General features: G+C 39.9%; 1 protein-coding gene across 8 annotated transcripts in view; it reads left to right on the forward strand.

The window, feature by feature from the left end:
• LOC140539822 (probable E3 ubiquitin-protein ligase HERC1) overlaps window positions 1-25,321 on the forward strand; it is an 86,055-nt gene that overhangs the window by 33,682 nt on the left and 27,052 nt on the right. For 4 of the 8 annotated variants that reach the window (XM_072662608.1, XM_072662607.1, XM_072662609.1 and 1 more), the window contains exons 21-49: window positions 37-210; window positions 627-741; window positions 1,374-1,500; window positions 1,716-1,884; window positions 2,853-3,150; window positions 3,461-3,545; window positions 4,944-4,992; window positions 5,726-5,841; window positions 6,022-6,144; window positions 6,458-6,661; window positions 7,431-7,551; window positions 7,876-8,116; window positions 8,402-8,568; window positions 8,838-8,999; window positions 9,539-9,636; window positions 9,730-9,828; window positions 10,023-10,190; window positions 10,694-10,933; window positions 11,360-11,443; window positions 11,706-11,919; window positions 12,722-13,025; window positions 14,234-14,535; window positions 15,252-15,770; window positions 17,035-17,227; window positions 19,533-19,690; window positions 20,816-20,899; window positions 22,520-22,712; window positions 23,580-23,707; window positions 24,243-24,451. In XM_072662608.1, coding sequence (XP_072518709.1) covers window positions 37-210; window positions 627-741; window positions 1,374-1,500; window positions 1,716-1,884; window positions 2,853-3,150; window positions 3,461-3,545; window positions 4,944-4,992; window positions 5,726-5,841; window positions 6,022-6,144; window positions 6,458-6,661; window positions 7,431-7,551; window positions 7,876-8,116; window positions 8,402-8,568; window positions 8,838-8,999; window positions 9,539-9,636; window positions 9,730-9,828; window positions 10,023-10,190; window positions 10,694-10,933; window positions 11,360-11,443; window positions 11,706-11,919; window positions 12,722-13,025; window positions 14,234-14,535; window positions 15,252-15,770; window positions 17,035-17,227; window positions 19,533-19,690; window positions 20,816-20,899; window positions 22,520-22,712; window positions 23,580-23,707; window positions 24,243-24,451 — 5,144 coding nt within the window. Of the gene's footprint in view, window positions 1-36; window positions 211-626; window positions 742-1,373; window positions 1,501-1,715; window positions 1,885-2,852; window positions 3,151-3,460; window positions 3,546-4,943; window positions 4,993-5,725; window positions 5,842-6,021; window positions 6,145-6,457; window positions 6,662-7,430; window positions 7,552-7,875; window positions 8,117-8,401; window positions 8,569-8,837; window positions 9,000-9,538; window positions 9,637-9,729; window positions 9,829-10,022; window positions 10,191-10,693; window positions 10,934-11,359; window positions 11,444-11,705; window positions 11,920-12,721; window positions 13,026-14,233; window positions 14,536-15,251; window positions 15,771-17,034; window positions 17,228-18,670; window positions 18,745-19,532; window positions 19,691-20,815; window positions 20,900-22,519; window positions 22,713-23,579; window positions 23,708-24,242; window positions 24,452-25,321 lie in introns of all 8 variants that reach the window. The other 4 variants (XM_072662613.1, XM_072662612.1, XM_072662614.1 and 1 more) reach the window with 4 other exon arrangements.

The following is a 25,321-nucleotide window of genomic DNA, read 5'->3' on the forward strand; positions in this document are numbered from 1 at the left end:
TGTTGTGGGCTGATGGAGTGTTTTTCCTTGCTGCAGATTTGGCCATGGGCTGGCTGACAGAGGCGGTGTTGCTGGGTTGTGGAGATGCCAGGCTGGCTGACCTTCGTCTGTCTGAGGGAAACGCCACACTGGTGGAGCTGGCCCTCGGCTCCCCACGAGAGCCAGCCAGCAGCCTGTGGAGGAAGATGAAGGAGTATGCTGCGAGTAGAGGTGAAACGGAGAAGAGGGACATGAACCCTTTTTCTCTCATTTCAGAATGTTCTGCATCCTTTATTCAGCATCATTTTGAGATTGAGCGGTGACTCAGCCGTTAGCATGCTGGGCTATTGATCACAGGGCTTTGGATTGGATACCTGTTAGTAAAGGGAGACCAGGGTTTATTTCTTGTTTGCACAACATTGTAAGACATTCATGCATTAAAATGGTGAAAGAGAGGCTTAGGTAACACCACTACAGCAGGAGAGCACTGAAAGCACAGACCTAATATATACTAAATTTACAGGAATATACTAAATATACAGAAACAAGGTCCTGTGCATGTTGTGTTACCAAAGTGCAAGCTTTTTCTGTTGGACAGTAACATTTCTGTTAATGTGTGTAATTGTGATTGTGTGTCTGTGTTTTAGACTGGGATGGTGGAGGTGCTGTGGGGGACAGTTTGTTAGAGACGGCGTGTCGCTGTAGTCTTGCTGCTCTGTTGAAGCACACCGGGCTGCAGGATGAAGCCTACTGGCAGGACAGGTGGGTCCCTCTTCTTTAAAACCATCATTAGGCCTTCAGGTATGTGTAGAAGCATGTGTAGAAACATATTTCTAAAGCTTGCAAGTTCAGTGGCGACTAAATGTGACTTCTCCTAATAGAGGCAGCACAGTGATGTGTTGATCAGCTACAGTGTATCTATAATATTTACTTAAGTGTCCTTGTTCTTGATCTCTATTATCTTATATGTCTATATGGCTCCTTTTCTTTCAACCCCCTCCATCTCTCCTTCTTTCATGTAAATACCCACACACGCCACTCTTGTCTACCCCTCCTTATCTCTTTGTCTGCTATATTTCTGTCTGGCTGTGTGTGTGATAAATCCCTTAACCATAACTCCTCATTGGAATGAGTTGAGGATACAAATAAACACTTCAAGAGGAGAACTTATCATACATCTTACTCATTACAAATCACCAGGGGAGTATTTTACAGTGCAGTTTTACAGCTAGATAATATAAATAAGTGGTAGCTCTGTCTGGACACTCTAACATTATTTTGGCTTAGCCTTTAAGCCAACTTTAAGAAGTTTGAAGAAGTCTGATTTGTGCCCTCCTTGTTCTTAACTTTGTTTGGGTTTGGCTGTGTCTATTTGTGTGTGTGTGTGACTGCAGGTACGAACCATGTGAGATGCTTATAGAGATCTATGAGGTGGTGTATAAAGTCCGCACCACTCTTCTGTCTCTTAAGGAGAACATGGCAAACACAGCCAGTACACAGCCCACAACAGTCACTAAGCAGGTAAACTACACAGTTCAGCATCTTTACTTCGGTCAGCTCCACATCTATTTCATATATTGTGTTTCATTCTCCTGAATTGTAACCTAGTCTGTCCATTTCTGTGTTTATTCCCACAAACAAACCTCTCAGTGCCATCTAGTGGACTAAGAAAACATTGTATCCTGTTGGTAATCTTAATAATGAAATAACAAAACACTGTGTCTGTGACCCCACAGAGTTCAGCAGGGTCTCAGAGCCCTGGAGAAGAAAAGCCGGAGCCCAGTAGCTCTTCGGATCAAACAGGGAGAGAGCCAGAGCCCAGCAGCCAGAACATACACCCTGCTGAACACAACCAGGATGACCCTGCTGAGGACGAAACCCCCAGCATCAGTATGTACCTGCCGGGTAAACGCACTGCTTCTTGTGTTTTTGCACACACCCACAACAATAACAGTTTAATACAGTGTCAGTATGTAATGTCTTACATATGTATTACATATGCATAAACACTCAATAAGCACTTTATTAGGACCATGAGAAATATAATAATATTACGTTCTGCCTGCTTTTGACAAAATGGATTCTGGTCCATGTTGACATAAATGCACTAAATGATTAGGAGCACTTTCATTCTGCGAATCTCCTGTCCTACCACATCCCAAAGGTGTTCTATTGGATTCAGATCCTGTAACTAGAAAGGCCACTGAAGAACACTGAAGTCTGTCATTTTCATTAAATTACTGTTACTTTGTGACATGGTGCATCTCCATGCTGGGCATACCCGTTGCAATAGGGGTACACTGTGGTCATGAAGGAACGCATAGGGTCATGGTTCTTGAAATACTCAAACCAGCCCATCTGTCAACAAGTTTCATGCCACGCTCAAAATCACCAAGATTAAGATCATTCGAATGGTTGATGTGAACATTGCCTGAAGCTGCTGGCCTGTATCTGAACATTACCTGAAGCTGCTGGCCTGTATCTGCATGATTTTATGCATTGCACTGCTGTTACTTAATTGACTAAGCATATAATTGCATGAATGAATAGGTGTACAGGTCTTCCTAATAAAGTACTTGGTCAGTGTACATATACGTAAATCTACATATTGGACATTTCCCCACTCAGACTTATACAGTCCACTTAGCAGGAACATTTAACACTTACATGTCTGTACTTTGTGTTTTGTGGTGTTACATGATTTAAGCATTATTGTAGTGACTGGTGTAAACCCTATTTGATAGTCTTGGGTATGTTTATAGAGACATGCTGTATGTATTAATGAATCTGTCTGTCTGTCTGTCTGTGTGTGTGTGCTTGTGTCTCTATGTCTATGTCTGTGTGTGTGTTGTGCATGTTTGTGTGTCTTGCAGAGGTGCTACAGTGTTTCCTAGCCACACGGGAGGCCATGCAGCTGCAGCAGAATGAGACTGTTTACGAGTCTTCGGGCACCAGCACTCTTCCCAGCAGTACAGAGAGTCCGGGGACCCCCGAGAGAGAGCCCCCGCCACGGCCCTGGGACTGCCCCCAAAACACAGAACACACACTTACCTTTCCCGCAGCCTGTCACCTGGTGGTCAACCGCTGCCTGTTCCTGCTGTTGGGGGTCCGGGCAGCCTGGCATGAGCACAGCCAGTCACTTGACACACACACTGAGAACAGTACCACCAGGTCAGTGTGTGTGTTTTTAATTCATGTTTCATGTTTGAATTGATGAAATTCTTAAGTACACTGTACACAGTAGTAGAATGTAGACGATACAATACACCATATTTAATTATTATTGAATATCACTATAAGCCGTAATAATGGATTCTATCATTCAAAAATTAGGGTGGTTGATTTGCCACGTTCAGAGCGAAGCATCTCAAATCATCCATGTGTTTTATACCCCTAATACCAAGCATTTCTTCAATTGCTGAAAAAATGACTATTAAAATATGTGCTTAGGTTATAATCTTTATTGTCTTTGTCTTCACAGGAAGTCAACATCCTCTTCTGAAGGGCAAGGCACTAAAGCAGAGTTTTGTTCATCTTTAGACAGTAAGAGACAGAGTGAAAGAGAGGTATGGAGTACATCTCATATAGTTAGTCTTTAAAGCAACATTATATATAAACTGTACCTTAAAATAATAGCTACAGAATAACTGACTGTAATAGGCAGAACGACATCTCTATCTTTGTCAAGTCATGCTTCTTTCACTTCAGATGCCAGTTCTGTATCTCACAGCTTGTCAACAAATGCATGTTTACAGCTGTCCATGAGGAGTTGCTCAAATAACAATTTGTATGACTGTGGTGTGAACGTAAATTGCACTCCTATATTTGCTCCTACGACTGCAAAAATGAGCAAAAAATATAACTTCTTACATAATACTGATTTAAATGTATGCTTTAAGTCACTGACTCATGACCTTATTTCTACACCACTACTTTCCATTTTGGAAATAACAAACATTTAAAATATTTTATTTAACAAATACATTGTATTGTGTTATTTTGATAAATAAATGTGACTAAACTAACATGGCACTGGGCAGATGAGTTTAAGTTAGCTGTAAGTGCTGGGTCACAAACAGCCTGATATGAATGAATATTTAGAGCCCACACTGTTGTTTAGAAACCCACGCTGAAGTCCAGGGCTACATTACAGTGACCACTCACATAAAACGCATAACTATGAAAATTATAAATCTATTCATAAAACTGTTTCACACTACATTTTATTTATTTATGAGCTGAGAGGTATCATTAAGTGATTGCATTAAACATTTTAACTGCTATTGGCTGGGTTTCCTCAAAGCATCTTGGCACAAAGCCCATTCTTAAATGGTTGTGCAGGCATCACATTCTCTCTACCAGTTAAGATGATCTTAACCCTCTGGTGTTTAAGGGCCTAAATTCACCATTAAAGGCACTTTCATATTAGATAATACCCACATGTTTTATATCAAAACATTCAGAACAACGTTCACAGAGAGAGCTGAGACCTGGAGCACTGTGTAAAAAGATAATCTGACCCTAAACCTGAAAAAACCCTGGAAGTCAAATTTTAAAAAGTATTCATATTTCTTATGAAACATAAGAAACTTACTCATGTGGAAAAATTGTTTTGGTGCTTGAAATGGATTTAGCAGACTAGACTTCAGAGGGTTAACACTAAATTATTTTTAAGAAGTTTTACAGCAATATTTTGATGATGGTGATGAATACTTTATATAGCAGCAGTATCTTTCAAACTAACATTTTTAAGATTATAATATTTTTGGCTAAAGTAAGGATGTTGGAGCCTTTAGCAAAAAAAGATTTGATAAAATAAAAAAAGTTGATAAAAAAACTGTAATTGTAACTCTTGGGGTGCTGCAGTGTAAGACGTGCCCCATAACCCGACTACTTCTACTGCTGTTGTTTGATTTTCTCTAATCTTTTAATCATTTTCTGTCATATCTGTCTTTACTCTCAAGGTGCCAGATCAGTCCAAAAGTTCCTCAGGGTCAGCTAAGAACAAGATGGGTAAGTGAGTGTACATAGCAATACTAATGTAGTAACTATCTAGTTCTGCATTTAATCAGCTTGCCTACAATCTTCTATTTTAACTAGGGATGCACGACCTGATATTAGGATCGTATATCGGTCCCGGTAATAACAAAATTAGCTGTTGTTGTGTGAGACTGCACTAAATGTGCAAATAAATAAATGACAAATGGCAATTTAGCACATTTATATCTATGTGTTAATTTGTTTTATCATATAAAGTAATGTTTAACTAAATCCTGATGCCTAAAGTCTCTCCCACATGGTGAGATATACGGTTTATTAATTCAGCAGTGGTATCGGACTGGTATTGGGTATTGACCGATATGCAAAGTTTATGCATCGGCATCGGAACTGAAAAAGCCGGATAGGTGCAGCCCTAGTTTTAACAGTGGCTATATTCATAAGTGTTCACAGTAAGTTTACTAGTTTTACACTTGAAGGCTTTTACATGCCAAATGTAATTGATTTGTGAGATTTATTTTGACATAAGTAGATTTGAATGCATATAAATGATGATGATATCTTGCACAACCATGATTACACTCACTTAACCAGTCAATGTTGTCTCTTATGTTGAAATAGTGATAACCAAGATGGCATATCTATTTTGTCCCAGCAACGTTTGTTATAATTATATAATATTAATATCATTATGTTATGTTATCCAGCTATCATTAGGGTGATTTTGTGTGTTTGTGTGTGTGCATAGGACTGCCGCTGTGCTCTCTGGGCATTATGAAGGACGCATGGGAGCGACTGCGGCAGTGCATCAGTCCCAGCACAGTTCTCGGTGCTGGAGCTGTGGGCTCACCCATGCTTGACCAGGTCACTGCCAGCTTAAAATAAACAAGTCCTGTTGAATCTGTATTAGACCTTTTTGTTTACTGTAATTTAAGTGAACATCAGGCTTATATGTGGGTCTTTTTTTATTTTTTGTCCTGTAGTCAAAATGACAAGGTTATAAATTAGAACTATTTTAATAATTGTGTTTAAAAATTACTGTAGGTCTTCCATTTTCTGTGTGGGAGCCTGGTCAGGACATCAGCTCTGGTGGAGAGAGCAGCAGGTGGTCAGGCTGATCCCAGAGCCATCACTCTGGCCATGGCCCAGCAACAGCAAAGGGCTGAGGTTAGTAGGGCTATCAAGCTGTTACTCTGTTTGATTACACATCCATTAGTTTAGGTTACCTTTCATAAAAAGTTGTGGAGCTGTATTATTTATCGAAACACAAATATCTGCTCAGTATCGATCAAACCCAGCATTAAGGTACACTGATCAGATGGAGGGACAACAAAAATTGGATCATTGGATCATCACACACCTTCTTGTTAGTTCAAGAAGTGATTTCCTAACTTTCTCAAGCTTTGCAGCCAGCAGTGGAACACATCAGTATTCCTTCTCCATCTGAGCTTTGCTCTTCTCTCCCTCTCTCTCTGTTTAGGTGCGTCTAGAGGCTTTGTGCCAGATTTCTTCTTTTCTGTCTGAGATGGAGGAGAAGAGCAGCGGTCACAGCCCTCTGGCGCCCCCACGCTTCCCAGGTCTGCTGCAGTCTGTGCAGTTGCACTTTTTATCCGGCTGTTTTGGACTGGGAGCTTCTGTTACGGGCAGCTTGGCCACACCCAGCGACAAGATGAATCACTATACTGTAAGATACCAGAACAGTTCTGCACACTGAACTCAGTCCCAGGATTTCTTAGCTGACCAGATCTTTTTAATGAAACATGTAGTTGATCAGTATTGTAGAATTCAAAAGCATTTTGTGGTCCAATTTATACATAAAATAATTAATATTGTCATATTACTGTGTTTCTAATTGACTGATCCTCACCGTAGGCATATATTATTCAGCTTTACTGAGAAATCTGGCTTTATGAAACATCTCTCTGGGATCTTAATCTGTATAAAAAGTATAAAAGGTCAAAATCCAAAACCTCATTTGTAAATGTCTATGTTTATTATTGACATTTAATTTCTGCTGTTCATTTCAATGCGTCATACAGTGGATGTTCATCAAATCTCCAACACCAGGACTGACTAGCATGACGTTTCTTTCCTTTACAATTTCCAAGTACATGCATGTGGACATTGTGATCCCAAGAGTCCTCACTTAACTTCACTGAATCTTGACTCATGAAGGCCGTTGTAATTGACTGACTGGCATTAATAAGGTTTGTTAGGATGTTTAAGTATAATGAACATTATGTTCCAAGTACCCGGACCTGGAATTACTGCCCTTGACTGGAAAGACTTTTCAGTGGTGAACCCCAACCAAATACGATATGCAAATAGTGTAAACACAGAGCAGCCTAAAGAGAAATGTCGTGGCAGTGTAAATACTGAATCTTAACTGTAAAATCAGTGTGTGTGTGTGTGTGTGTGTGTGTGTGTGTGTGTGTGTGTGTGTGTACTTTCAGGCTGGCACTCAGTCTGCGTCTATGAGCTCCCAAAGAGAGCTCCAGGATGCTGCACACACACTCTATCAGCAAGTAGTGCGCGTGCTCAGGCAAAAAGTAGCACTGGAAAAGGAGCAGAAGGGTAAGCCCACAAAACGTCACTCACTTTTCAAAGCAGGCTCTAAATACTATATGTCCTAGTTCACTATTTTTTAACCCCTGATCCCAGAGTCCTTTATTATTGAGCATTGTCTGAAGTGTACATATCTATATGTCCACATGTTGGTGGGCACCCTTTCTAATGAATGTATTCAGCTACTTTCAGTTGCACATACACACTCAGCACTGCTGAAATGTTTTGCCAATTAAATACCCTCCCTGTGGAGCAGATAAGCATACCTAATGCCTGGTGTGGTTCTAAAACAGTGATGTGAACATCATCTCATACTGAAATTGCTCTCCACAGGCTCTTGTCAGCATCTGCTCCTGGCTGCAGTGTTTGCGCTGAACTTCCACTACCAGCCAGCAGATCTTGTGGTGGTGATAAAGAGTGGCCTACTGGAGCTGCTGGCCAGCCTCACTGATAACTCCTGTGTTCTGGTCAGTCAACGCTGGCTAGCTGCCTCTGTCTCAGGCAACATGCTGCTGAGTGGGGCTGTGAGGCTAGCCTCCGCCAGGCTGCTCCAGAGCCTCGTCATCGCAGCCAGGTAAGAAACCGGGAGTGGGCATTTGACCATTTTTGCAAATTGAATGTCCTCATTTTAAAACATTTGAGTAACCCAAAGAAAAAATGCTTTACAGGCACAAGCATTTGAGCATTTGTTTATTGAGTGCAGCTAGCATGTTAGGTGATCTGTACCTGGTCTTTCGGTTGATTTAGAGGGTCTTTCTCTAATTCCAAATAATATTTATACTAAAAATATATAAATAATATTTAATTGATTTTTTTATTCTATATTCTTATTTTATAACTATGCACACTCTATCTCTAGCTCCTGTGAAGGTGCCTTGCCAATAGATGTGTCTCAGGCTCTGATGGATGTGATGTGTGAGCAGCTGCAGGGTCTGTTACACACTCTCCACCAGCAGGAGGCAGTGGAGAGCAGTGCAGAACATGACTCTGAGCTCGGGCCCAATGTAAAGACAACCAAACAAGAGAGTGAGTCAGTTGAACTTGTAACAGTTTGTACTTGCATGCAGTTCTAATGTCTCTGTGGACACTTTTGTTGCCTGTTGTCATTTAATTAGCCCACAGTAATGATCACCTTTTTTTACATTGATCTCCATTCAAAGCTTAGAACATTTTGTGCTAAAGCTAAGAACCATTTTGGAGATGCATGTTTTTTGATGTACTGTATATACTTGCCTAATAAATAGTCATGAAATAAATACATGTGATCTATTGTGTGTGTACATGTGTCTATGTAGGTGCAGAGGTGCCACGCAATAGCAAAGTTGTAGAGTCCCAACTTGCGGACTTCCTCGTCTTCCTCAGGCGCATCCTGTCGCTAAGGGTAACCAAGAGAGTCTCCTCATTCTCCAGGTGGATTGACCCACTGCTGACAATCATTTCCTACCACAGCACCTCAGGTAGCAATGCTCTCAGATTTAAAATCAATAGTTTTTACACTGGTGGTGTAGTAATGGAACATGTGCAGACTGTATGCATGTATAATACATGTTGATTTCTTTTGTTCATAATTATATACACAGATCAGCCATAACATTAGTTCTTAGGTGAAGTAAAAAAACAACAACTAGGATTTCACTTTAGCTCGTCATCCAGGGATGAGTTCCTAAAAGCTTCACAGTGCAAAGATCATGTACAGATGGCTGAGTGATATTAAGAGTAGGTATATGTGTGCAAAAAGTGATTTTTATCCACTTACCCCAGATATGGTAAGTCAGCCATGGCATGTTTGGTATCTGTTGTGCAGATTTAGTTTGTATGATATGACATCAAACATGTCTTGGGTGATGGGTTGAATCCGGGCTAAGTAATAAATAATATTAATTAGTTTTTTTGCCAGACTAGTCCTATATGGTTGCATTCACGCTATATTGCCTTTAAAATCTGAATCCAGATCTGCTCTGAAAATATGCTGGCTAATTGTGAATACGTGTTCCAGGTAATCCTCATTTCTATAATCTCCGTACAAAGCTGTTGGCCTTCCACATTCTAGAGGCTTTACTTCCAGCCTGCTCAGATCCACTTCAGATGAAACAGGTGAGGGAGGTGATCAAGCTGTGAATTTAGTCATGTCCTTTGATAATGCATTTTCAATGATTATGTTTCTTTAATGCTAATATTTTTGTGCAGATTGTTGAGCAGCTGTTTGGACTGTTGTCCACCTACATGTGGGAGGAGCCCCTGGCCATGAGGAGAAAACTAGAAAAAGTGACAGAGAATTCAAGGAAGGTATCTAATTCAGACAAACTTATTGATGGAGTATAAAAAGTAGGGAAAAAAGTGGAGATGGCGTTTCAGTAGTGATTTTATCTCCTCTCTTGCTAAAGCATTTTTTTCTTCTTGGTAAATTTTTAGATTTAGATTGTAGATGTAGATTTTTATTTTTTCAGTACTAATATTATACGTTTTTGTGTGTATTTCAGGAAAGCAGCAGTGAGGATGAGTGTATTCCTATTGGAGACTTCTCCTTTGATCCTCATAAGCTGATCTGCTGTTCTCTGGAGAGTGGGAATGTTCTCTCCCATGGCTCTGGAGGGAAAGGTTATGGCCTGGCAACCACAGCCATCACTTCCGGCTGCTTCATCTGGAAGGTACAGAATAATAGAGGTTCTTGTTTAAATAAGTGCTGTGCACATTTCTCAGGTCTGAACCCAGGAAATTTGGTGGTAATTAAACTTTTTTTCTTTTTCTTCTTCTAACTATTCTTCTTGATAATGATGGAGAGTTAGGAGTCTTGCTGAATGACTCTTATTTCCTGGCTGGGGAATCAAACCCTAGTCTGCCACAGGAAAGGCATTGTTGCCTGTGCTACACCAAATTTAAAATTTTTGCCATTTATCTGTTTAAAAACAGAAAACAAAAAAACAAAAAGGTAGTTTGGAGAAGCAAATTAGGTTGCTAGCCACAAGACAATTTGACTATAATCACTTTCATGCTGAGCTGCTAATATTTATAATTATTATCCATATTTGCATCTTACATACAGTGCAAGGTAACTTCACATCTTTATTGTCTGTTGTACTGTATGGCCAAGCGTGTCACAGCAATGCTCCAAAATTGTGTATATGTCTCTCTCTGTTTTCTCTCCACCCAGTTCTACATCACTAAAGAGAACAGAGGAAATGAGGGCACATGTATTGGGGTGTCCCGCTGGCCCATTCGTGACTACAACCACCGCACCACCACAGACATGTGGCTGTACCGGGCCTACAGTGGCAGCCTGTACCATGGAGGCGAGCTGGGCCGGGCCCTTCCTTCCTTCACCCAAGGGGACACCATCACCTGCATTCTAGACATGGAGGCCAGGACCATCTCTTTTGCCAAAAACAACAGGGTTGGTAGCGCCTGCAAATGCAAATATTAACAAAAATGCTTATATGATTACATATGATTAAAAACCTTTCTTCTTAAAATCAGAATCTTTGTTTCAAGTTTCTTTTGAAAGATATTTCGTGAACCAGGTGCGATTCGTCTATGGCATTACAAACCCATTTTGGAGCCTTTTGTTTTTAAGAGTGTAGGCCCTTGTACATGAATCTGAAAGAATTCTGTTCAGCACTTTATTATTAATTAAGTCCAGCTTGTTTACTAAGAACTGGACATCTATTTTGTTTAATCTTAAAAAGGGCCCACTACCTTAAGTGCTTATAAATAAATACATTGTTACAAACACCTCCTGTGAAACACAGATACATGTGTATGAGGGTACCTGCCATATGTCTATGAATGTTGCTAAATGTACTGAATCTCTGACATGCAGGAGCCCAAGCTGGCATTTGAGGGAGTTGACGCTACAGAGCTTTACCCATGTGTGCTTTTCTACAGCAGTAACCCAGGAGAAAAGGTTTGTCCATCAACACCTTAAAAACCCCTAAGATTGAGATTTGGAATCTGTTAAGCAAGCCTATGTATTAAGTATCTTAAGAGCTGTCTTTTTGAGCCTTTAAAGCTCTTTGGAAGTGATATGTTATCTATCACATATTGTATAGCTTAAATACACTACATACTGTAAATATAATGCAATGTAATAAATATAATTTAATAATAATTCATTTCAGCCTCTTACCCGCTTAATTATTTTCACCATTACACCTTTTTCCCTCTAGGTGGCACTGTGTGACCTGCAAATGCGAGGCATGCCCAGCGACCTGCTGCCAGGTGACCCCCTTTGCAGTCCTCGAGCCACTGTCCTGCTAGAGGCCACAGTGCAGCTCCTGCGCCGGCTTCACCACAGCGACGACTGGGCTCCACATATTAACTTGCACATCAGCCGCAGACTGGAGTTCATCGGCCCGGTCTTGAAAGAGGGAGCCAGACATGGTCAGTATTAGTACTGTGTATTGGCAAGAACCTGACAATATGTAGGGTATCTTAAAGCATATAGATTAGTATATATGGAATATTGTGATTTTTGTATCATATTATTACCATATTATATTTATTTATTGTCATATTATAGATACATATCATCATATGCATGTGCAAATTGAGGTTTTTGTCTGTGTTTCGGCCTGCGTCTGTGTGTCCATACGAACTGCTGTTTTCAGTCACTGAAAACTGAGCTTTTTGGAAACGCTCTTCAAAGGAGCTTTATGAAAATGCTGACTTCACAACGAATGCCTGTCTCTGGCTGAATCTCAAATACCTTCTTACTTCATATATAGTGAACTATATAAGTCATATGTAGTTAACTAGATATTTATACAATCTCTGTAATTTAATGACTTGCATTGTGTCTTTTACTTCTTCATGGTGCCTTTTTGTCTGTCTTCATAAGGTACTATCATAAAGACACAGGACTGGCATGCTCATGCAAGGGAAATCTCTGTTTTTAAAAATATGCGGCTACATGTGGACCTTAGTCCTCCTTAGTAAAAGAAAAGTATTGTATACAGTATTGCGAAACATTGTGTTATTTATTACTTTAGGTAAAATACTCAATGTTGGGTAGTCTGATCCATGATGATGTCAGAAAGACATTAAAGAGCAGGAGCGAGTCTTTGTGAACCAGCGTCTTCACATGATAAACAAAGCCTGGTCCTTTCAGAAGCTTCTTGACTGAGCACAGATATGTGTTCTGTTGGAAAATGAAACAAAGTCACTTGTGTTGTGCATTTTTTAGCAAGCCAGTGCAGTAAGGAGCAGATGGAGTGTGGAATGGTGGACAGGGAAAGGAGTCCAGGGGAGACCTGGAAGAGCCCTGAGCTTTTCTCTGGACCCACGGGTCTGACAGAGGTCCAGCTTGGCGTACTGTGTGCCGAGGTGTGGCCTGTACTGGCGCTGATTGGAGGAGTGGATAGTGGGCTCCGAGCTGGTGGAATCTGCCTACACAAACCCAGTGGTCGCCGGGCAACTCTTTTAGGGGTCCTAAAGGAGGGAAGCCCCTTAGCTAAATTACAATGGGAGGAGACCGATCTGACTGTGAGGTAGGCATGTACACATATATACACACAATATCGTATATACTGACTGTACTGTAAGGCCATTCTTTGGTCCAACATTGACTTATACACTATATGGACAAAAGTATTGGGACACCTGCTCATTTATTGTGTTTTTCTGACATCAAGGCTATTAAAAAGAGTTTCCCTTGCTTTTGTTGGAGTAACTGTCTCTACTGTCCAAGGAGAAGAAGGCTTCCTACTAGATTATGGAGCATTGCTGTAAAGATTTGATTGCATTCAGCTATAACTTCCCAACTCATTCCAAAAGTATTAAATGAAGCACAGTCATTCCAGAGAACACAGTTCCACTACATCACAGATCAATGCTGGGGGCTTTATACCCCTCTAGCCCACACCTGGCATTCGGCATAGTGCTAGTAGGTTCATGTTTATCTGCTTTAGAGAGTCCTATTGGCAGTACTTCTCTACAGTGACTACAAGTTGTCTATGTCATCAATGGGTGCAACATAAAGGATCTTAAAGCATTCATTAGAAGGGGTGTCCACAAACATTTTGACATAGTGTATTTAAAGGTCAAAGCTCAATCTATCTTGCTTCTTGACTACAAGAGGAGGAGCAAAAAATAGTTTTGCTCATTAATACTAATTTATTAATATTTAATTGCTCATAATTACTAAATTACATAGTTAGCAAAAATGTAAATTACATTCAAATGTAAATCATGCTTTTTGTTTTTTTCTAAATAACAAGGCTCTTTTTGACAAGTTGCAAGAACAACAATAACTATTTAATATAACCCATAACACAATATCTCACAAACACATGGGGTATAGAATATATGGTGTGTACTTTTTCAGCTAGTTTTTATGAGCCAGGTGTGAGAAATAATTTCTATAAAATTATTTATGATATGATTAATGATTATTTATGATAAGAAAGTGTTTACCAGCAGAGATAAGTGTGACTTCTAAGAGTTGAGTGATGTTTTGATTTTAGGAAATGTGCTGGCTGTCATCTTTCCTGCTCATGCTCACATTCTTCTCAGTGTCCCTCTCCATATTCATTTCTTTCCTTTCCCTGTCATCTGTTTTCCTTCTCTTAATTTCTGCCTAATCATTTTATCCTTTCTTTGTTTTTTTTTCTCCTTTTCTGCTCTTTGTTTCCCCACTCTCTCTCTTCCCTCATCTCCGTGTTGCTGTGTGCCCTGCCGTGCTCCCATTAATCTAAAGCTTCCTGAATTCTTGGTCACCCAGCGATACCCCACTGTCCTTTCTGGAGCCGTGCGATGTGCCCCAACTGGATGTTTCCCGCTGCAGTGGACTTACGCCTGCAGTGCTCTTTCACCTTATCCTGCTGACTGGTGTACTGGAGGAGCCAGAGGCCGGAGCCGGAGCCAGAGTGGGTGGAAGAGGCTCAGCGAGGCCCAGAAATAACTCTCAGAATAGCTCTGAGGTTGGAGCCCATAGTGAACTTGAACAGAGACTGGATGAGGACATTGCACGCGTGATGATGCTGGAAGAAGGGATGACCGGTAGGACTGGGCAATGTGGCAGAATTCATATAACCTCATATTTTATTTTTAATTTATTTTTATTTTTTTATTTGATAGACTCCAGACAAGCAGAAAGAACAGAACAGAGCTTCCATTCAGAAATTACATATATATTTGTGCTTTCCTAATAATTATCAATAATCTATGGTGGAATTTACCATTTACTCACATACATCATATAGATAAAAACCAAACAAACAAAAAAACATTTTGGGAAGATTGAAAGAGGGCCATTATTTGTCTAGCCTGTAGGTATATTATATGCTTTTTTTGGACCAATAAAAAAAGAAAGGCACATTTTATAAGCAATGAAGTTATTTTTTAGTATCAGTGGAGGATATCAGTTGCATTTCTAATGCATTCTAGATTCTGTAAAGGATCTGTAATAGCAACTGAAACAAGCAGCTTATTTTTCATTTTCATCAAAGAACTTTGGAGCCAGAGGAGTGCAAATGATGGGATGAGTTGTTAAACTCAGCAATACTCCATATTTGTTCATATTTACAATTATAGAAGAAGAAAAGCTAAAAATTAATTTACTTGAATTTAACTTTATTATTTTATTTTGTGTATATCAGTGTATTTTATTGTATTTGTAATTATAAGCTAACAATCAACATATTAAATAATGTACATAAGAATTGTTATCTGTTTAATATATATATATTTATTTATTTATTTATTTTTTGCTTTAGGTCTAATGACCAGCTTGACCAAAGAGGTCGAAAACATGGAGGATGAGCGAAAAGAGGAGCACCAGGTTGAACCAGAATCCCCCAGAACCCCTAAACCCACTGGAGATGAGCAAGAAGGCTCCCCCTGTCCACTTGCTTTGTCACTGCAGCCAAGAACCGACCTTTTTGCCCTAGAGCTGCGTGCCATCCGTATATCCTACCTCCTTCTGGGGTCATTAAAGTCCCTGGCTGTGATTCTAAACTGTGGGAAATTCACGGACCTGCTCTTGGTACCCAAAGCAGAGGCAGCAGCCGGCCTGGGAAGCCCTGACCCAGCCAGATGCCCTGCAGCTGGGGAGGAGAGCACTGAGCTGCGGTCCGTTCTGCAGTTCCTGGTACGCAGCATGGTAAAGTGGGCCGTCAGACCGTGCCCTATCAAACAGCCTGTGGCTCTGGCTGACCTGGAGAGGGCGCAGATTATGATCTTTAAAGGCGCTCTCTGCAGACTGCAGGAGGATGGCACTAGCAGAGAGAACAAAGGTATGGAGTGCAATCATATGCCGTGTACCATCTTCTCCAGGTTAACTACACAAGATGTCATATCATGGTTGTTAGATGTGGTACACACTGCCTGTCAGAAGTGGTTCTCTGTGTTTCTCAGCCTAGTCCTGATGGTCCAACTTGATAGTTGATAGTTCATGACATGAAAATCCCGGTCACATGACAAAATGAACCAGTTACGTTACTCAAAGCAGAGAGCCTGTGGTGCAAATGTACTGTCTTGCAAATTGTATGTCCAAATGTTTGTGGACACCCTTTTTAATGAAGGCATTTAGCTACTTTACATTGCCCCCATTGCTGACACAGATGTTCAAATTCAGTTGGGGTGGTGATCATCCAAAATCCTTGCCTCACACTTGTTGCTAAATGCAGTCAAATCCATACAACGATGCTCCAAAATCTAGTAATAAGCTTTCCCTAGTTACTCCTAAGAAAAACAGGGTAAACTTTTTTTATAGCCTTGATTTCAGAAGAAACAATGATTGAGCTGGTGTCCCAATACTTTTGTCTATGTAGTTTATTTTGCACATTCTGCAGACCACATCATTGTTCACTTGAATCAAACCTCAGTTATCAAGAAGAGCAGGGATGGGCTCTCTGGACCACTCTTAGGCTCCAGCCTAGCTTGACCAAATGTACCAAACTCATGCTGGATTTAGAAACCAGCTGAAGTGTAAAAAACACCCTCAGTCTTGCAGGAGTCTTCGGCTCCGTCAGTTCTCCCCTGCATGTCTGCATGTGTCCCCTAAATCAAGGATATGATGTGGGTTGGACAGCGTACAATAGTTTGGAAAATGACTGTTTGCAGACACTGGCATCTGCAGGCTGGCGTGTTGGTTGCCTGGCGATGTTGCATCAGCGGCAGTTAGAAAAATGAGTGGCTTGACTGCGCGCAAGTCGGAAGGGGCGTGTGCTAGTCCGCCCTCATTAGTGTCGTGGAAATCTCGTGCGATGATGGGTTGGGTAATTGGCAATCCAAACTGGAGAGAAAATATGTGACAATCGTATAAAATAAAGAAGGCAGTGCATTTCTAGAGCAATAATTAAACAAAATTACAAGGGTAGCGAAGTGATGGCATCACCTTTTGGAGGATTAAAAATGTAAAGGGTCTTCTAATGTCTAAAAAAATCTGTCTTTTGAGATTTTAGTCACCAGACTGCATTTCCTGTTTGTATTAATATCAATAGATGCTCTTTTGCAGACTCAGCTGTGTAATCTTCTCCCTGTGTGTAAATTCTGCAGGCCACACTTCATCTCAGCCCGTGTCAAAGTCTTCCAGCTCTGTCTCATTGTACAGCAACGGTTCAGATGGCACTGCCATTTTTGGCCAATCAGCCTCCTCCTCCACTAACGACCTCACAACCTCCCTCCTCACTGCCCTGCAGGCTGACGGCCTGGAAAACTTCAACCCTTTCCTTCCCATCAACCTCCTACAGTGAGTACTGCTCAGTGCTGCTGAGAATAAAAACAAAATCTTTTTGGCTGTAGCCATCCTTATACACTTACCAGCCGTAACATTAGTACCCCTGACAGTCACAAGGGGTGGGATGTATTAGGCAGTAATTGAACAGTGAGTTCTTGAAGATGATGTGTTAAAAGCAGGAGAAATGGCCAAAAGGACCACATTGCTATGTCTAGACGACTGGGTCAGAGCATCTTAACATAACATAACAAAACAAAACAAAACATCATGTAGGTCTTATGTTTTTTTTTGGTGTGCTGTGGTCAGTACGTACCAAGTATGGTCCAAGATAAGACAACTGGTGAACCGGCGACAGGGTCATGGGCACCTGAGACTCATTGATGTGATCCATGGAGGCCTTACTTCAAAACTTAATAGACTTGAAAAATCTGCTGCTAACTTCTTAGTGCCTGGACACCTTCAGCAGTCTTGTGGAGTCCATGCCTTAAATGCTCAGATCTATTGTGGCAACATCTACTCAGTATCAGGCAGGTGGTGCTAATGCTATGGCTGATCGTTGTATGAACACTTTCCAATTCACCCTGGTAGAACCAATTATGTGTGAGTAAAGATAATGAAAGATGACATAATGCATATTTATATTAATACACCAGAACATTTTACTACTGTGTTAATACTTTTTTTTCTCTGTACTGTAAATTATTATATTAATTTCATTTGTAGAAAATTATTCCTGTTGATGTATTGATTGTTTTAGGGAAAATATACCCACACCAGTGCTACTGTTTCTATTAAAAAATACAGTAAAGCATAAAAAGAGCACAATAGTGATAGCAGACATTCACACTGAGATCATACATATATCTCCCCAACAAATACAGCAGGTTAAAGTAGTTAAGCCAAGTACCTTTACTGTCATTATATCTATTGTTGCACTATGACACTTGTACTGTACACTACAACAAGGTTCTTCTTTTCACATATCCTAGCTTAGAAATCCAGGCTCCGAGGCAGCTTGGGGCACATGGGTATTGGGCTCACAACACTGTGATCAATAACTCCGCTCTCCGTAGGCCTTGTTATAGCTGTGTTGTTAATATAGAGTTATTTTATTTATATACTATGTTCTGTTCCATTAAGTGTTCTTTTAGTTTTCAGAGACTAGTTTTATACCTTAGTCTTAATTATTGTACAGCAGCTAGTATACTAGTATACAATTTTTATTAGCCTTATGGTTCTGCCTCTCTGAGTATGTGACAATATTTCTCATTGTTTTTAATATAATTGTAGTTTTAAATACAAATATTATTATTTTTATTATTTATGGATTTTAGTGTTCTTAGTTTTTCTTTAGTTCTTCACTCCGACATCGGCCCTGATACACACAGACAGATTGATACTGACACAAATGCACACACTCCGTAAGCTCCTGATGTGGCTGGATGTTTTCACCAGATCACTGTCAGAAAGTGGCACATCAGAGGCTCAAAATCACACTCTGTTAACGTCAGGTGCGAGTGAGAGAGCAGGTGAGTGTGTGTGTGTGCGCATGCACGCTTGTATGTGTGTGGTGTCGGGGAGAGAAGACGTGTGGAAACTAACCTTCTTAACCTCTACAGCATGTTTATCTAACAGCTGACTTCTTGCTTAGCAAGCAGGAGGTGACCAAAAGGCCTCAGTGGATCTGTGAAAGCTTAGATTACATAGTGTGAATAAACGTTTGCTTTATGGACAAAATTATTGGGACACCTGCTCATTCATTGTTTCTTCCAAAATCACGGGTATTAAACAAGAGTTTATCCTTTTCGCTAAGTAACTGTCCAGGGAAAGCTTTCTACTAGATCTTGGAGCATTGCTGTGGGGATTTGATTGCATTCAGTGACGAGAGCATTAGTGATGTAAGATAGCTCACTAGCTAAATTAGCTAAATGCATTCATTAGAAAGGGTATCCACAAATATTCAGACATATCCAAATACTCAGATCCTCACGGCAACGCTCCAATCTAGTTGAAAGCCTTTTCTGAACAGTTACGCCAACAAAGCAGGAACAATGAATGAGCAGGAGTCCAAATACTTTTGTCAATTAATTGTGAAATGTACATAATTCACTAGTTAGCATTACACACACACACACACACACACACACACACACACACACACACACGCCACATGTAAATCATCACTTTTGAGTCACTATTGACTGAACAGCAGAGACACTACTAGTTGAATGTAAATTGTGTGTATGCCTGATGCTAGCTGCTATCCTCTGTGTGTGTCTGTATGTGTATATGTGTGTGCACTTGTGGACCCCTCCAGGCGGATGGTGCTGGCCCGATTCCCCACACTGGCTGGTTTGGTCCACAGCCCCATATTGCCCCCAGGGCTCAGCCTGGTTGGCTCCACCCCCTGTGAGGGATACACAGAGCAGCAGACCAGCTTTCTGGAGCCCTGCGGCCAGACTAGGACCCCCGTGGGTAAGACCTGGGGCAAGGGCAGAGAGGGGAAATGAGTCAAAATGCAGTCCTATAGTGAAGAAGTGTTGAGGCTGGATCCCCCAATCCCAGCATTTCTCAGTGAACTGTACAATTACAGTCAAAGTGAGGATTACCTAATCGTAGTGTCCCTCAGCTTTCTCAAATATCTGAGTTGATCTTGCTGTGTTGGAGCAGAGAAAAAAAAACAATGCAGGGGAGTGGTTCTCCAGAACCAGGATTGAGAACCTTAATTTGCTTAGCTAGTTGAATTAGTTACAGTGAATGAGTAAAAGGGGTTATTTATTTAAAATTGCAAGTAATATTGTCTATAAAACTCTTAAATGCTTGTTAGCCTGCTTGTTCCGTGTTGGTTGGTTTGTGGGGGTGAGGGTAATTCTAATTAAAGAGAAGGAAATCCTGACTTTAGCCAAGTTCAGTCAGGAGCCTAAAGCTTCTGGATTGAGTTGACAACTTCTTACTAATGACTGAGGAACGCCCTCTTGATCCAACTACTCAGCTCACTACTTAGCATGTAGCACCAATTGAAACTGGTGGATTAGAGCAGCAATAAACACTGGTAGAGTAGTAGGGTTGGGTAGAGTTCTCCAGAACCAGGATTGAGAACCTCACTGGTGTAGGGCAGCGTGTTAATGTGCCTTGTCCTTGGGAAAAACGGGCCTATAATAAGGACTGTGACTAATGATGTTAAAGACTGTAGCTTTTCTTTCTTGCTGTTTGGCTGTTCTTTTCAAACTTGAAATGTTCAGGTTTGTGTTTTTTGTGGTTGATGGATTTCAGAGTGTTACTAATCTACTCAGTGCATGGAAATAACCTTTGTTCCTCACCACCTTTGCATGAGACTCCATCATGGATTTTAAAACTTCTGTAATTGAAAATCTGCATTTTGTAAAATGCAAAAAATCCCTGCTCGTATATATTTCATCCCTGTATGTTACCTTATTTCACTTTACTTTTTTATTCACAGTTTAATTATGATGGAGCTCTCCTTTCTTTTAGAGCATGATACTTTGGTCATGATACCAAGTGCTCTCTTGGTTAGGTTGTGTTTAACACATTTCTGTTTCACTGTTGGATGGCTTGATGTTGTTTTTTTATCTTCTTCAGACCATCCCCAAATGTTTGTCCCTGTTCGATTGTTAGAAATGGGCTTCTCTGTGAGACACATCTACAGAGCCATGGAAGCTGCAGGTACCTCCAAGCTGATCTCTGTTTAAAGTCTTTTTTTTTTTTCCAACAGTTGTATTCTGGTCAGTTTTCCAATAAGTAGTTGTCATTTTGATTATACACGCAAATTGAGGTAAAAATATACTAATATTTTATTTGAAAGAAACACATATTATGGGTTTATTGAGATTTTACATTTTATTCTTCTTAGTGATTTATTTACTATTCATTCATTTATTCATTTATTCATTCATTCATTTATTCAATAAGCTATAGTATAAGCCCTATTTTTCATGCCCTTTAAGTGCATAATTGTAGTTGTAATAATGCACAAAAAAACTTTACCACCCTGTTATGTTTCTTATTAATTCATGCTGTTTAGTCTCTAATTAGTGGAGTAAAACCTCCTGAACCACCACCTGAAATGTCTTTTACACAAAACGCAAGCCAGGCAGATGTTAGTTTTAACTCTTTTTAACAACCAAATGCTGATAACGCGAACTATTGATGGAACACATATTGATATAATGAAAATAAAGCAGTTTAATATAATGAATATAAAGTGTTATAGTAATTTTTATTTATTTTTCTTCCAACCAATGTACCACAAAAAAATAAAATAAATAATAATTAGTAATGAGTAAACCCTTACTTTAAAATACGGAACACTTCCTGATGTATTAGTGATTTGTTAAACTCTTAATAACTCTAAATCCACACAAATTCATATAAGTAAATAAACCTGATGCTATCTATAAGCCACAGGAGTCCATTACAGTAGGAATGTATGCTCACAGAAGTGTTTTACAGTTACTGAAATTATTTTTCAACTATATCCTAATAAAGGTCAAAAATAAATAAAGTATTATGTATAGTAAAGAAATTGTTTAGAAATGCCCAATTCAGGCTTTGAAGAACACAGCCTTGATAAACCCATAATGTTCCTTATAATCAAGTGCTTCATCGCTATTACTCCCAAGCAGTCTTCTACCAAAGAATCTATTTCATTAAGTAGATGAGAAGTAGGAATCGTGCTTGTCAACCAACAAGTCTTTTAAGAGCTTAGTGCATAAAAACTGAATTAATATGAATAATAATACACAACATATTGAGTGTTTTACCACAACTTTAAATGTGGACCAAATGTGAATTCAGTTAAGTTTGAAACTGTTATTAGACAGGAGGAGAGTATGCATTGTGTGTATTGAGCACTCTTTACCTCCCTCACATTGCTCGCCTGCTTAATTGCCTGCCATTGCTCTTGACTGTCATGGCTGAAACGCCACACTGCTCACTCTTTATCACCTTCAAAGCCTGTATTTATCACCTTCTCAGTAATTAGTTGCGTGATATTATAATGGGCCTTGTTTATTAGCTTTATTAGGACATTGAAGTACATTTAGAGCTGGATTCATTTAACCTGCTGCTCTGCTCATTGATCAGATTCATCCTGTTCTAGTCCACCTCACGCTGAGTGCGAGTGTATTGGGCTATGACCTTTCAATGACTCCAGAGATATTTCTAGCCCATTGCCTGTATGAAATCCCTAGCCCATTTTCAGTAGGAAGCTAAATACTGATGCCATTCTATTTTTGTATTTGTTGTTTTGGGTCTCATGCGGTTGACCTTTGACATGTGGCTCAGGGGTCACAGGGGAGGTGGACTCTGCTATGATTGAGGTTTTGGCGAGCTGGATGCTGGAGCACCCACTGACTGAGGAACAGCATGCAGGAGAAAGCTCATCAGCAGGAGGTGCCACTGACACACCCTCATCAGATGGTCCAGAGACAGTGCAATGCCCAGAATCTCCAGCAACGCTCAGAGAACCCAATGAGAGGTAGAAATGCCCTCCCACCCACACACACACACACACAAAGAGTAAGAGAGCAGATTACAAATTATACTGTGTTTAATCTAATTAATGAGTGTTTTGTCATTGATGATGGAAAAATTTAGATAACTGATAATCAATTCATATTATTTTTGGTTCAACAGTGTTTTATGAATATCATCAGCTGGTCATTTCCAGATATGACTGTTAGTTCTTGATGGTATAATAGTTTAATTTTCAAGATTTGTTTTATACTCCAAAGCAAACACAGAGCTGCTCTGAATCCCAATTGGTGTTGCTTTCTTGTAATATTTTTTTTTATCTCATTCCTCTCTCTTTACAAATGAAATCATCTCGACACCTGTTCTGTTTGGATGCATTGGATGTTTTCATTGTAACCGAATCAGTTCATCAGTTCAACCTAACCGACCAAAAACTCCTAAAATCATCAAAGATTTAAGATTTTCAGTTCATCTTATATCAGAAATATCTGATGTATAGAATGACATTTACCACCCCATTACATTGTATTGTGAATATGGCTGCTGTGTCATATTAAAAAGTATAATATTAATAGGGATTTTCTGTCTTAGGTGGAGGATGAACATTATCTTTCATGTTGTGGTTAGAAATAAAAGTGGATAAATATGTTTAGACCAAACTAGAGAACTAGCGTAAACACACACACGCTCACAAAATGCAAAAACAGAGCCGTACCCAGAGTTTCACAAACTAAATTCACTCCCACATACATCACATTGTGTCACGCATCATAAATCTTCATATTGCTGTGTTTGTGTTTGTGTTTGTGTTTGTGTGTGTGTGTGTGTGTGTGTGTGTGTGTGTGTGTGCGCGCGCCTGCCTGTGTGGTAGTCTTTTAGCTGGGCTGGATCTGGTGGAGAGAGAGAACTTTCTGGATGTCCATCTGACACGGAATAGGCCTCCACCAGCCCGAAGACAGCGCTCAGGACTGAGCCAGCGCACGTCCTTCAGGAGAGCAGGTCCGTCGCCCTCACACACATGGGCGTGTGCATGCACAAACAGTATAGTTCACTATAATGCAGTGACTACTGTACAATAGTTTAGAATCACTTTTTATTAATCATATTAATCATCTTCAAGTTACTTTATACATTATAGTAAGTGGTTTGTAGGTTTACACACATAAATAAGAAGTTAAATCATAGTAAAAGTAATATACAGTAAATACAGATCACATCAAATTTCTGCCTGAAGATATTTTATAACCACTTATAAACATGTTATGAATATTAGTTATTTTATTATTTTATTATTTAATTATTACTTTTTTCAAATTAATTCTGTACATTAATATTCTATGAGCATCTCCAGCTCTGGAGACATGTCAAATTTGGTTTTACAGTTTAGCTTAACGTTTTCTGAATTATTTGAAAGCTGTGAAGTTGTTCAGGACACAATTGTGAATGGTAATATGAAGTGAATTGATTTGTAATTGCTGTAATTGTAATTGGAGATGTAGTGTATGTAATATTTGTCCGTACTGCTGGTGTTTAGACTCACCGTCGCCCGGCCCGGTGCCAGCGCTCTACAGACAGGAGGTTGGTGTATCAGACTGGCCGGAGCAGGCAGAGACTCACCCATTTGCTGCAGAGGAGGAGTCAGAACTGGGCTACATGGATGACCCGTATCAGGAGGAGCCATATGAAGAACTACTCACACCTGAATTCATCGCCTCTGAGAGGGACACACTGTGGATGGTGGAGGTGCGACTTCTACTTCCAGAACAAGCTTGAATAATTATAATAACAGCAATGTTCCGATATGACCCAGGGGTTTGGGGCCAATCCAGGCATATTTCAATTGAGTGTTGAGTGGGACCGTTTTAAGCCTGATCCAATCCTTAATTTTAAACATTTTTACAGATGTTTAGAGCACCCTCTAGTGATCTCAAGATGCCATTAACAGACATTATTCCCAGCCCTCTATAGCGAGATATAGTTGTCAGTAAAGAGCGCTCTCCGAAGATAACAGGACAGTTTAGAATCTGCACTGTCTGAGCTATTTTACATTGGCATGTGAAAACCTATTACATTAAATTCGGTGGGAATAGATCTGTTTTACCAGCGGGAGACCGCTATGCCTTTCTTAGGTCTTAAAGCAGCACTAAGCAGCATGTTCAGAACAAAGAGGAGGTGGCTACCGCTAACACACACACAAAAAAAAACTGTGCCTTCTCTATTCTATAAAATGTGTTACTTGACATTAGTACTCAACAAAAAACAACTCACATCTTCTCACGCTTGTAAAAATAAAGGGATTTAACTGAATTAATCAGCAGCTCATCTGATCTATTATTATTTGTATTATGCAAATAAAAACACTAGATCGGATTGTTATCAGCTGATACTCAGCATTAAGAGACACTGGTCGAATTTGGGGGTAGAATAACTGGATCGGGACATCTCAAATAACAAATTATGATAATATACACTCTGTACTTTATACTGAATTTATTGTCAGACTGGATTTTGTGTATACAGTGACCAGTAGTTTTTATTCTTCTTCTTATTATTTTTTTTATATTATTTTTTTTACACCTAAAGTTTTAAATGTGTAATATTAATGTCTGTCTG

The sequence above is a fragment of the Salminus brasiliensis genome, chromosome 18, assembly GCF_030463535.1.
Source record: "Salminus brasiliensis chromosome 18, fSalBra1.hap2, whole genome shotgun sequence".
Lineage (NCBI taxonomy): Eukaryota > Metazoa > Chordata > Actinopteri > Characiformes > Bryconidae > Salminus > Salminus brasiliensis.